Raw genomic sequence first — 13,840 nt, 5'->3', positions numbered from 1 at the left:
GCAATAGTAGGGTATTACAGAATAATTCAATCTTTACGATCACATCCGAACGGTCAACTTGTTGTCAATGGCAACAGACACTGTATACAACATCCGGGTCCTTTCAATATGGCCGCGTTGTGTTGACGCTATCAGTGATTCAACACACTCGCATTCGAGGATTACTTTTTATATAATTATATCAGCGTCTAGCACTGACAATAAGGTGAGTATATACCTGTGTAATTGCATTGTTTTAGCACCCTGTTTGCTTGATTCAAGCCTTTTGGATGATGTAGGTTCTCAACTCTAGCAGAAGGAACGGTTGGATACACCGAGCACCTTGCTTTGTCGAGTCCTCTGTTTTGGTATCCAAGGCAGTTTTCACTCTCCCTGTGTCGTGAAAATGGGCAAATGAGCATTTTGTGTAAATAATGTTTCTGCTGTCACTGACTTCGTTCATTAACATTCACGTTGCAAAGTGACATTGTTATGAACATGCTTTTAGGGAAGATTGGGCATCCCCAAATTCATTCATCTTTTCGTGTCAGCTGCTCTATAGATCCATGCCAATACTGTTACAGTTACCAATTATGATTTGAACTGCACTTCTAGATTGATAACAAACAGTAAAACATTTTTTTTAAAACACTCTACCTGTTTCTTCAAATTCAGACATCACGCTATGTTTCATCTGCAGTCATCTATAATAATTACTAACTCATAATGAAAACCAGTTTGAAAGTAGCAGGAGGTCCTCAAAATAATATTCTTTTCAATTTCTTTTGATGTAACTAAACTTACTTGGAGGTAATTTGGTGGTAGGTAGTTGTATTGTTTTTAGAAATATTTTATGAATATATGGATACTCTACAGTATTGGCACTCACATGCACATTCATCATCAGTCTGTCAAGAATATAAAGATTATTATTAGCAGCATGTGGGAAACTATTTCTGTACAAAATAAGATTTCTTGAAGCAGTCATAACATGCAACAGATTGGAAAGCAGATGTAGTTATAAGACTGCCTGCTTTATTTGACCGCCTCCGTGGTGTAGTGGTTAGAGCGTCCGCCCGGAGAGCGGAAGGTCGCGGGTTCAATCCCCGACCGCGTCATACCAAAAGACGTTAAAATATGGTACTTGTTGGTCCCTGTCTGGCTCTCAGCATTAATGGGTACAACAAGGACTGGTCGGCTCGGAGTCAGTACAATGTGTCTGAGTGGGGTATTCATGCTTCACTGCGGCATGGTACTATCTCAGTGGGCTAGCACTATAAAACCAGCTTAAGTCTGGGCTAGTACAAGCAGCCGCACATACACATACACACGCATGCACGTCGTCATATGAGCGAAATATTCTCAAGTACGACATTAAACCCAATTTCACCTCACCTCACCTTATTTGATGCTGCCACTTCATCTTTAGGTGTGAACCATGTCTGACACGGAGGGCAAGGAAACAGACAAGGAGAAACTGTCAGCTGAACAGTCGGAGAAAGATGAGGTAATTTGATTTTTGTGTGCTACTTACATAGATAATTGTTATATGTGATTGTAATCAATGTTAACATGAAAATTTGAAAGGAATGTTGAACCAAAAGTACTAAGAGATAAGTAATTAATCCTGTATAGAATTCCTTACATGATTATGTTGTCTTGGGTTTTATATCTGAAATTAACTTATCTTAGAAAAGTAATATTGCAGACAGAGAAGCAAAATGAATGTGAGTCACCTTATTGTCAGAATTAAAGAACCAACATGTATATTAAGTGTGTGAAACAATTTTTTGCAATTATGATATTTTCTGTTGGACCATTGTGTTTATTGCTGCTTTTGTCCTGTTGGCATTCAAGACAATTTTCATTTGTCAAAGCCTGTCTAGACATGATAAACAGCAGTACCATTACACAATGAATTCAGCTTCTGATTAGCCTGGTTTACACACCATACTGCCATTCTGTTTGATGTGATTGGCTTGCCGCATCATGACTGACCCCGTTTGTGCTTTCATTGACCATATTGAAAGTCTGCTTAGTAGACAGAGCTACTGTTGTCACACCAATGTATTTCACAATACATAGATCATTTTAACTTTTGAATAATTCTTTAAAGGCAAGATATACAGGATTTACCAGCTTCAGGATTGTGGTGTACAGAAACATTCCGTTCATTAGATCCTGTTAGTGATGCAATTGTAACTGTATACTGGTATATCACAATACGCTTTTTAAACAATATTGCAATATTTTTTCTGAGAACCGGTATATTGGATTATATTGCGGTATGAAGTTTCTGTGATTATCTTTATGGTTTAAATTAAAATCTACACAAACTTTTATTCACAACAAATGTTTTCCTTCGTTATAATATTTAATGATAAAACAACATACTGTAATATTATAAATTATCTAAAAAAGAAAATAGAATCCATGACTAATTAGCCTAATTTTGAGATTGCTGTTGTCAGAACCATAACATACATGTTTAGGGACTTATAATGTAGAAAATAGGAGTGACATGCACAATTAGTGTCACTCACAGTCAAACAGTCTTAAGTTCCCAATATATCGCAATATGGTTACCTGAATCGCAATATGTTGCAAAACAGTTTATTTGCCAATACACAGTCCTACATGTTACAGATATATTGAGTTGTTGTCATAAAATGTTGGGTTATTCTCTTAAATAATGATGATGAGGCTGATTCCTGGTGAGATCAGGTTAGAATTTGATAAGACACTTAGTAATACAGAAGACTTTAAGTTTGCGATATTTGTTTTAGGATACAAGCCCTAAGAAACCAGCCACTCCATCCTCTGTCAAATCTAAGAGCCCCACTCCCTCTGGTCCTGGGAGTGCCAGGACTGGGAGTAAGTCAGGGAGTAAGCCTGGGAGTGGAGTTACCAAGGGAGTGAAGAGTCCACAGTCTAGCGCTAAGAGTAAAACTGCTCCGAAGGCAAATGCGAAAGGTATATGGGAAATTTGTGGCTGTTCATATTATTGGAACATATTTTTCCTCATGAAAAGAAATAAATAAGATATTTCTTAATGCTCATGTTGAAAACTTATCATGCATTGATGTTGCTGGTTGACTTCCTGAATGTGAAAAAATAATTGTGCGATGTATATTTTGTTGACAATCTCAAAGTAATCTTGTTGTGTACCAGTAGGTTTATATGTATTTATATATTATTTATTTTTTACTTGTATTGATTGGTATATTTTGTAGGGGATTTAGGTGGTAATTGAAGCATTGTTTGAAATGAATGAACTCTAGAGCTAAAAACTGTAAAAATCTAGTGACTGTGGATTTGAATAATACAGGTAATATCTCTGTTAATGTCCAAAGCTAAAAACTATCAACTGCATCTGAAATAATTATTTTGCATACTAGCCTTGCTTAAAGTAACTGTCATATCTGTGCAGGGAAGGGCAAATCCAAGTCTGAAGATAAGCGTGAAGATACGCCTGCTGCCAGCACCACTGCCGACGACACAGAGGAAGATGGTCAGTTGGAGTTAGTTGTCATCAGCATGTAGACTCTAAATGTTGGAGAAGCATGAGAGACTGTTGTGTTCAAAGTTACTTGTTAAAAATAGACTTATGTCAAAGGAATCTTTGAAACATTAGCAAACTCTTTCGAAATTGTTGTGTTATGTATTTACCTTGGAATATCCTGGCAAATGTGGTGTTGCATGTTTAGGTTGTAAAGAGCAGTATCCCTTTAAAGTCACTGGTATGTCATATAGCAATCCATTGTGTGATATTGTTCCTTGTTTAAAGTGACAGGCCTTCATATTTGGAATAGTGAGTTGACTATTTGCCACAGTCATCTCATTATATCTAAATGTCAATTCCGCATATACCAAATAACAGTCCAGTTTTACCCATGTCCCAGTCTACCCACTTATTCCTGTTCCAGTCTACTGCATACCTGTCCCATACTAGACTGCAAGACTATACCCCATTCTGTCCCATTATACCAATGTCATACCTGTCCTGTATTCTACCTTTTCGGGCGGTGGGGTAGCTTAGTGGTTAACAAGTTCGCTTGTCAAGCCGAAGGCCCGGGTTCGATTCCCCACATGGTTACAATGTGTTAAGCCCATCATCTGGTGTCCCCCGCCATGATATTGCTGGAATATTGCCTAAAGCGGCATAAAACCCAACTCACTCATTCACTCACAAGTCTACCCAACAAACTTGGCCTGCAGAGTTGCTTCCCTTAGTCATACCCGTCATGGATGAGAATATCAGCTTAATTCAGCCTGATCACGATCCTTGGTTTTCACCAAAGTGATTAAACTTCTTTGATGTTCATGAATTGGATATTTATATATAACCACCATACAGCCAGTGTCATCGCCGAGACAGTTACAAAATAATGTTAACATCAACCCTCCATTGCTGTTTATTCATTCAGGAATCCCTGATGGAGTCTTTCCTCTCTTCATGGCATCCAAAACACAGGAGATCTTCCACTGTGTATGTGATGACGATGTTACGAAAGATGAACCTTTCAAGCTGATCCCCAAGCAGGACATCGTAGAGGACATGAAGATGAGAGCAGCCATCAGTGACTTCAGTGTTTTCAAGCAGCAGATCCTGGTATTCTTCTTTATATCAAACAAGGGAGATAATTGTATTGACCTACTTACTCCCTTTTTACAATTAGTGTGACATTTTGGTGTAGATACTTACACCCTCATCAAGATAGTTAGTATCTGTAACCAAACATCACACACACTAAAGTTAAATAATCTACTGAATTATCTACCTTGTTCCTCAAACCAACTTTAAAATGCCTTTTAAGGAAGTTATTCATACTTTAACATAAATTTACGTCCTTTGTGGCATACGCTTGTTTGACATTTTGTTAAAAGCACAAATGAGATGGTTACAAATTAAAATGGTATTTGATGAAAAATGTTTGAATATGTGACATCCAGGGGAGATAACTCTTTTGGATAGTTCACCATCAAGGGTTGACACAGTGCATCAGGTTGGTTGGTTGGTTTGTTGTGTAATACCACACTCAGCAATATTCCAGCTATATGGCGGTGGTCTGTAAGTAATCGAGTCTGGACCAGACAATCCAGTGATCAACAGCATGAGCATCATTCTACACTATTGGGATGCAATGAAATGTGTCAACCAAGTCAGCGAGCATGACCACCCAATCCCATCAGTCGCCTATTATGGCAAGCATGGGTAGCTGAAGACCAACTCCAACCCGGATCTTCATATACAGTGCATCAGAACCTTGACCAAACAAACGATAGTGATTTGTATGTGGGGTATCATTCAACCAGATCACCAGCACTGACCACCTGATCCATTTAGTAGAAATCTACAAATATAGAGAATCTGTTCTTCCTTGAATGCCCACAATGCAGAGATATGTGACACTGTGCATTACAATAACATTGACTGCTTGTATTGCAGGACTACCCAGGGGAAGAAATCCTCGTGGTTTATGACTACGATTTCAAATATGAGCAGAACTTCTATGTGGCGATGACAGAAGAAGCTAAAGAAAAACTACTCCATGTAAGAATGATTCAAACTATACACTTGCAATCTCTATAAGGTAACAGTATAAAACCATCCACGTTCGTCTTAACATACTGACTATTTCTGGTTTCATAATTCGAATGTAGTGATCCCTATCATGCCTATATGTACAGTGTTGCTCAATGTATAACAATTATTGGTTCCAGATACGAGAGTTTGAAATGATGGAATGGGTATAACAAGTCATTAAGAGCGACATTTTAGCTCGCATGCTAGGATTGTGCACTGTACACTCTAGTCTGACTTAATCTGCAACCAGTTATGAAATATCTATCTACAATGCATTTTTTTGCATGTGAGTTTGTGATTACTTGTGAATCTATTGTCATTGATTTTATTCTTTATTGTTTTTACATAGAAACTAGTTCTATGTCTGCATTTCTTTATAGATTGATACATAATTGTCCTAATGGTAAATGTGTATTGCATGGTTCACTGTGATGTTAGTTCCTAGTTGTTTACATTGATGAATAGCGTCAACCCACATAATGTTTACAGCAACCTACAGCTGCCATCTTGCTACCATGCATCATACCTCAGTAGTCTTGACTTGTTTGACCCTTTCTGCATGTTCTGTCACAATAGACTGTGTTATCTCCAGTACTTTGACACTACCAAGCTTTCTCCAGTACTATCTATACCCCATGCTTACTCCAGTACTATGTATATCCCATGCTTTCTCCAGTACTATGTATATCCCATGCTTTCTCTAGTACTATGTATATCCCATGCTTTCTCCAGTACTGTGTATATCCTATGCTTTCTCCAGTACTATGTATATTCTATGCTTCCTCCAGTACTATGTATATCCCATGCTTTCTCCAGTACTGTGTATGTCCCATACTTTCTCTAGTACTATGTGTATATCCCATGCTTTCTCCAGTACTATGTATATCCCATGCTTTCTCCAGTACTATGTATATCCTATGCTTCCTCCAGTACTATGTATATCCCATGCTTTCTCCAGTACTATGTATATCCCATGCTTTCTCCAGTACTATGTATATCCCATGCTTTCTCCAGTACTATGTATATCCCATGCTTTCTCCAGTACTATGTATATCCCATGCTTTCTCCAGTACTATGTATATCCCATGCTTTCTCCAGCACTATGCATATCCAATGCTTTCTTTCTGCAGTACAATGTATATCCCATGCTTTTTCCAGTACTATGCATGTATGTCCCATACTTTCTCTAGTACTATGTATATCCCATGCTTTCTCCAGTGCTATCCTTATCCTATACTTTCTCCAGTACTATGTATATCCCATACGCTTTCTCCAGTACTATGTATATCCCATGTTTTCTTCAGTATTATGTATTTCCTGTGCTTTCTGCATTATTATATTCACCCATGCTTTCTCCAGTACTGTATATATCTTATGCAGTACTTCCTCCCAGATTATAATATCCCATGCTTTCTGCATTACTATGTATATCCCATGCTTTCTCCAGTACTATGTATATCCCATGCTTTCTGCAGTACTATGTATATCCCATGCTTTCTCCAGTACCATGTATTTCCCATGCTTTCTGCAGTACCCCATGCTTTCTCCAGTACTATGTATATCCCATGCTTTCTCTACTATGTAGTACTATGTCTATCTCATGCTTTCTCCAGTACTATGTATATCCCATGCTTTCTGCAGTTCTATATATATCCCATATATGCTTTCTCCAGTACTGTGTATATCCTATGCTTTTTCAGTACTGCTACCTCCAGTGTATATCCCATGCTTTCTGCAGTACTATGTATATCCTATGCTTTCCCCAGTACTACATATATCCTATGCTTCTCAGTACTATGTATATCCCATGCTTTCTGCAGTACTATATATATGCTTTCTATGCTTTCTCCAGTACTGTGTATATCCCATGCATTCTCCAGTGCTATGTGACTGCCTCCATGGTGCAGTGGATAGAGCATCCACCCGAGAGAGTATATCGCTGGTTCGATCCCCAACCATGCTTCCATCCCCAGTACTATGCCATACATAAAAGACATTAAATGTGGTACTTGTTGGTCCCTGACTGGCATTAATGCATTAATGGGTGGTCGGCTCGAGTCAGTATAATGTGTCTGAGTGGGGTATTCATGCTTCACTGCGGCATGGTATCTCAGTGGGCTAGTACTATAAAACCAGCTTCAGTCTGGGATAGTACAAAACAGCCACACATACACACGCATGCACATTGTCATATGAGCAAAATATTCTCAAGTATGATGTTAAACCTCATTTCACCTCACCTCACCTCACCTCACCAGTACTAGGTATATGGCACGCTTTCTCCAGTACTTTGTATTACCTATGCTTTCTCGGACAGTACTATGTATTTCCTATGCTTTCTCCAGTACTATGTATATCCTATGCTTTCTCCAATACCATGTACATCCCATACTGTCGGTAGTACTGTGTACATTACATGCTATCTGCAGCTTTGTGCAATGTTTGACCATGTAGTAGACAAATTGACCCATGGTAGCTTTTTAAGGTCTCTGTTTACTTTTGGTGAACCTTGATTGCGTTTTGACCACTGGACATATGATACTCAACTGTATCCAGTCCTGTAGACAAAATGTCCTGGTTTTCAGTTTGTCTATTGCAAGGTTAATTGCCATTTTTGTCTTCCACTAACGCCCTACCTCACGACTAGTATTCTCTAACAAATATTTTTGTCAGACTATAAGACTAGTGGTTGCTTTGCATTGTTAAACTGAGCATCTGAGTGTAGCCATTTGTGAGATATCTGTTTACTAACGTGTGTATGCCTGAGTTAAGTGCTGTGTGTGTTACAGCCCCCAGTGAAGGGAAGGGAAGGAGGCGGTGAGGAAGGGGAAGAGGAGGAGGAAGAGGAGGATGTTGTGTACACATACGTGTCCCCCAGAAGCCAAGGAGTGGGTGTCCCAGGGCAGTGAGAAGGAGATTGAGGAGGAGACTGTTGTTGACAACAGGAGGAGGGTATGTTTGCTTCATGCTGAGGTGTTTACCTGTACATTCCCTGTTGGGTGAACAGATCTGCCTTTCTCAATAACCCCACCTTGCTTAGCCTGTCAGCTAATTCCTGCAAGGAATTACAATTAAATAATGTGAAGGAAATAGCATCAATAAAGTGCAGCATTACATGTCATGTTGTTAAATCAGTTTATCATTTCATACTTAGTTCCTACCATCACAGGGATGGTGGGGTAGCCTAGTGGCTAAAGCATTCTCACGTCACACCGAAGACCCGGGTTTGATTCCCCACACTGGTACAATGTGTGAAATATTGCTGGAATATCGCTAAAAGCGGTGTAAAACTAAACTCACTCACTCACTGCTACCATCACACTGAGTATGTAATGAAGTCATTCTTGATAACTACTAAGAGATCTGGACGACAAAACTTTTGGTTGCTTGTAAAAAAGTGCTAGTTTGTCATGTAAAACCAATCGTTTTGGGAGCACTTTTTTGCCTGTATGAAAGTACTATGAGTATTTCTCTTTTTGTTTGCTGATGATATTTTGGTGAAGTTCAATGTTTTCTATGTCTTTACCTATGCTGAATGCAAAAGCATCCTATGAATTACAAGTATATTTTACAAAGTGTGGCTTCCAATGTATCTTTCGTGAACAAAATGTTTCTGTGATCTCTGACAGTGACTTGAATACTGCTGACTACAGTGTAAAACAATAGTCACTCCCCTGCTTAATCCATACATGTTTAGATGAATATGTTCTCTGTGAATAGGTGAAAGTGTGCATCCGTAGAAAGAGACTAGACTTTGGTGCACCGTGTACCTTTGAGGACCGCAACGTCAGCGATGCCAAGGATGGATATGTAGAATGTACCTCGTATGAGGATAAAACATATGACTTGAAGGTCATTGAGCTGGACAAAGGGACACAGGCCATTCCTTCGATCTCAGACACTGGCACCCAGACTGACTGGAAATATCCCCGCAACGCCAACACACAGTACTACCCTCGCGAGTACTCCGAACAGGAGAGGGAGAAAATAGCATCATCCAAGCCAGTCAAGGACTTTGTGGGAACCGTCGCAGCAAGGTGGTTATTAATGCTCCCGTCTGACTTTGTTATTTTCTCTCTGTCTCTCAGAAGCTGTCTGTCTTTAAAATGAAGCCTGATGATTCTGGTTAGAATATGTCCCTTGCAATCTATTCATCAAATCTTTAAAGGGCATTGTGAAGTGGAATGCATAAGAGAAGCAAGCTTTATAGATGTCAACTTCTTTAAAGTGAATAACACAACGTTTCAGAGTGGTTGCTTGCTCACCTGATGAAAAGAGCATGCATACACTCCAAAACGTTGTGTTATTCACTTTAAAGAAGTTGACATCCATAAATCTTGCTTTTCTTAACCTATTCATGTGGTTTGTAATGACAATTGGATGGTCGACGAGAATTTCAGTATAATTAATTGAAATAATTTTTCTGCAGGTTTGAGCTGGCTCTTCAACAGAATGAAATCATGAATGTATTCTTCAATGACTGGTTGAACCTTGGAGATTCTGACAGTTTCGGCAACAAAGCAGACAATCACCTAAAGGTGGGAGCAATTTATGGTCTCATTAGTTATCAAAATGTGTATATTTATCTTGATTGTGATCTTTTATCTGTCAGCACCAGACCCATGCTGGTGGGTCTCACCAAAGTGAACACCGGCAACATGCAACACTTTTGTCTTATTTCCAAACTGTGTATCAGTGAACCTCATTGCTATGCTGTTGACAGGAGTACCAGTCCTTCACAGACCTGCAGTTCAGTAAGGAGAAGAGGATCACCAGCATACAGTGGCATCCCAGCATCAAAGGTAAGGTTCAGCACTGTATGAGCCTGGGAATCAAACCATGAGGCATCTTTTTGAAGGTTTAGGGTACAAAATCAGAGATACTTGCCTATGGACCAAACAGATGATCAATAATGTTGTCAGTTGAACACCTAGAAAATTTATTAATGGAAACAGGAACTCACTACCGTATTCACACAGACTGTCAACATTCATCTAATGACACCTTGTTGATATATTGTTGTAATGCTCCACAATAGACTGGAGAGTAGCGGAATACTATGGAATTCCAATGAATTTTGAGGGAGTGTATCTGACCTAGAATCTCCCCAAATCTCAGAACAGTTTTAACTCCTGGCAGAATAGCTCTCTCAATTATTACTTATCAAATTTTAAGTTTGGACAGTCAAAGGTTATGTTTTGTGTTTTATATCATTACAAAGTGCATTATTGTAATATATAGGTCTTGTTTTCCAATTATGTATATTTGTGTGTGATGTGGTTGAAGTATTGTTGACTCACTCACTCACTCACTACTTCACACACTCACTCACTCACATACTTTACAACTGAGTGAGTGAGTTTAGTTTTACGCTGCACTCGGCAATATTCCAGCTATATGGCGGCGGTCTGTAAATAATCGAGTCTAGACCAGACAATCCAGTGATCAACAGCATGAGCATCGATCCGCGCAATTGGGAACCGTTGACATGTGTCAACCAAGGCAGCGAGCCTGACCACCTGATCCTGTTAGTCGCCTCTTACGACGAGCATGGGTTGCTGAAGATCAATATTCTAACCTAGACCTTCATGGGTGTCACGTTACAACTGACATTTGATTGCACTGACATTTGGTTGACTTTAACACTGATAGATGATCATGTTATTAACCACTGGTTGTTCTACATCCCAACTTGATATTGATTAATTTGTTTGCTTTTGTGAACAGCTGATAGAATCAATATGGACATTGGGCTATTAACATCTGGGCATCCATGTTGTTGTGTTTCAGGTGTTGTGGCAGTTGCTGTGGCAGAGAGGTTGACGTTTGATGAGCGTATTGACAATGCAGCGAAGGTCATCATGACCCCATCACTGATTCTCATCTGGAGTTTCACGGATCCCATCCACCCACAGGTAATACTAGAGCTCTAACGAGGAAACAGTGTATAGTCTATAGATTACTCTGGGGCAGCACACCTGTCAAGCTGCTCTTTGTAATTAGGAACCTCCCTTGCATATGACTTGGATATTGTGTCCAATTATTCAGCAACAGTTTATGGTGATTATTTTTTTAATGTTGGTTTACTGACTTTTGTTTAGTTCTTACAATGATGATGGTCAAAATGTAAACGAAAAAGCCTTGACTCTGAATGAAAGGCAGATGAATGTCACCCATTGCCTGCCTAAATGACTGCACAATTAATCATGTCCTATGTAGACATGTGTTGTCATTTTTACCATACATTACAATTAATCTTCTTCTCTAAACAAACTAATTTGAGTGATATTTCATGTTCACTTTGATTTTTCATTCTTTTTTTTACCATTAGAGTCAGTGAATTAAAAAATGTGAGAAAAACCATATCAGTTTTATTTCAGTAGCTTCTTTTCATGTCAACCTGTCTGTTAACCAACAAACAAATATAATCACCACAGTAGAAAGCATTTGAGAAAGTCTGTTTTGATCACACGTAAGATCAAAGAAATTGCATGAAATTTCAAGTTGTAATGAAAAATGTAGGTGTTGATGGATTTAGCTTCATTCCCTCCCGATAAGTTTGACAGGCTGTGCTCACCTCATCATGTGAGCTGCTGTATCTGACCCTCTATGTGCTATGTCTCCAGGCTTAATTAACCAATGTCACCAATCATGACATTGACATTTTGGACAGGCACCGTTACAGAACAATCCACAGAATCTTTGGCTTAATTGAGTAAATGTTTCTCATGCAATGGATACCTTTTGCATGAGATCAGGGAACAACTGTTTTGGCTTATGGTAGTACAACATAATGATTTGGTTCCATTCACAAAAATCAGTCTTAGTCATAAGTCATAACTCCATACTTTAACATACATTTATGACAGTCATAATGCTCTGTGCATGCCTAGAGAAGTGTAAGAGTGACTTGGAGAGAAAAAGGTGATCAATTTTCTCAATATTTGCAATTCTGAGAGGGTTGGTGCATAGATGGTCAAGTTCAGTCACAGTTGTCCCCCAGTGTTGTATTACACCTTGACCCAACATGTCCTCACATCTATACTCCTCCTGGCAGCGTATTGTGTAGTGCTACATTGTACTCCATGTATTTCCCTGTGTTCCTGCTTACTGATCCTAACACAGTCCTTACCTTGCTCTAAGTGTCATATACTTTATTTTCTCTTATATTTTATAAGATTATTTCTATGTAAAAAACATGTTCAAATGACATTGATCTTTGTTCCTGTGGTTAAGAAACGTATTGGACATTTCTGTATCCAAGCTAGAAAATAGCTGATCTTACAGTTACATATATTGCTTTAGGTTAAAGGAGAATACTTTAAACGAAAACAAAACTTTTGATATATTGTAAAGGATATTCTAAAAGTCACATTTCGTGGATTAAAATTGAACAAAAGTTTGTAAAATAGCAATAAACACACAAAAAAACGTGCTCGTGATTTCCGCCAATTCACGGAAACACCCGACAGTTAATGAGCAGAGGGGTATCACGTGACATGACGCCATATGTGCCTGTTGCTGATGGCTTCTTCTTTGATTTTACCACACAACTTAACAGTGTCCATGGATTCTGAAGCAGTAAAAGATGTTCCTGATGTCTTTTCTGAAATGGATGTTAGACCGTATCAATACGATCCGATTTTACATCTTGCAAGACAATCTTCCACTGAAGATGAAGAAGAAGAATCAAGCGAAACGAAGGCACCGCTTTGAGGTCAAAATAAATTTAAACATAGACAATATCATTTAACAAGATTACTATTTGTCAGCAAAATGTCATACAGAGATAATATTAGCGGGCAGATAAGTTATTCCCCAAAAACTGGTGAATTATAAAATACTAAGCCAGGACAACGTATGTTTCCCCATTGTTTGGTTATGGAAATAGTTATGGTACTGGGTCATAGCCTTACAATGACATCTTGTCAGCCAATGGGAATACAGAACAACTTTCACGGCACACACTACTGACAAATAGCGAGTCCTGATGCCGACGCGCGTAATTGGACAAAATGGAAAACAATGAAAGCAACAAGTACTTCATGATTTGCCGTTGTATTCGGCAATGTTTTTGAGTAGACTGCATCATTTAGGGCTTCAAACCGTAAAGAACGCGTTATAAGCCCGAAACGTTTCCAAGCTCATGTGAAATCTCTTACTGATTTTGATAGTACATATCTCATGTGTACCAGTCGAACTGCCCCAGCTACAAAATGCCCAGCAAATTTTGGTCATTCATTCTAATTTGTTCGAATTTATTTAAATGATTGA

At 38.7% G+C, this 13,840-nt stretch overlaps 1 protein-coding gene and 1 long non-coding RNA gene across 2 annotated transcripts in view; one reads left to right on the top strand and one right to left on the bottom strand.

Annotated features, from left to right (window-relative positions):
• The first annotated feature begins 103 nt into the window (after positions 1–103).
• Positions 104–13,840, top strand: part of LOC124261971 (dynein axonemal intermediate chain 3-like) — a 34,979-nt gene continuing 21,242 nt past the window's right edge. Inside the window, 12 exon segments of the mRNA XM_046696332.1 lie at positions 104–205; positions 1,409–1,486; positions 2,766–2,952; positions 3,410–3,490; positions 4,407–4,591; positions 5,429–5,533; positions 8,356–8,436; positions 8,438–8,518; positions 9,287–9,603; positions 9,996–10,104; positions 10,290–10,368; positions 11,357–11,481. Of these exon segments, the coding sequence (XP_046552288.1) occupies positions 1,418–1,486; positions 2,766–2,952; positions 3,410–3,490; positions 4,407–4,591; positions 5,429–5,533; positions 8,356–8,436; positions 8,438–8,518; positions 9,287–9,603; positions 9,996–10,104; positions 10,290–10,368; positions 11,357–11,481 (1,419 nt within the window). The 5' untranslated portion in view covers positions 104–205; positions 1,409–1,417.
• LOC124261972 overlaps positions 6,781–13,840 on the bottom strand; it is a 30,087-nt gene continuing 23,027 nt past the window's right edge. Inside the window, exons 3-4 of the long non-coding RNA XR_006894480.1 lie at positions 9,026–9,036; positions 6,781–6,791 (exon numbers count right to left, since the gene is read on the bottom strand). This is a non-coding gene — a long non-coding RNA (uncharacterized LOC124261972). The remainder of the gene's footprint in view (positions 6,792–9,025; positions 9,037–13,840) is intronic.

The sequence above is a fragment of the Haliotis rubra genome, unplaced genomic scaffold, assembly GCF_003918875.1.
Source record: "Haliotis rubra isolate DU_JTF1 unplaced genomic scaffold, ASM391887v1 Scf819, whole genome shotgun sequence".
Classification (NCBI taxonomy): Eukaryota; Metazoa; Mollusca; class Gastropoda; order Lepetellida; family Haliotidae; genus Haliotis; species Haliotis rubra.
Note: the sequence above shows the minus strand (reverse complement) of the source record. Positions and strands in the feature narration are given on the sequence as shown.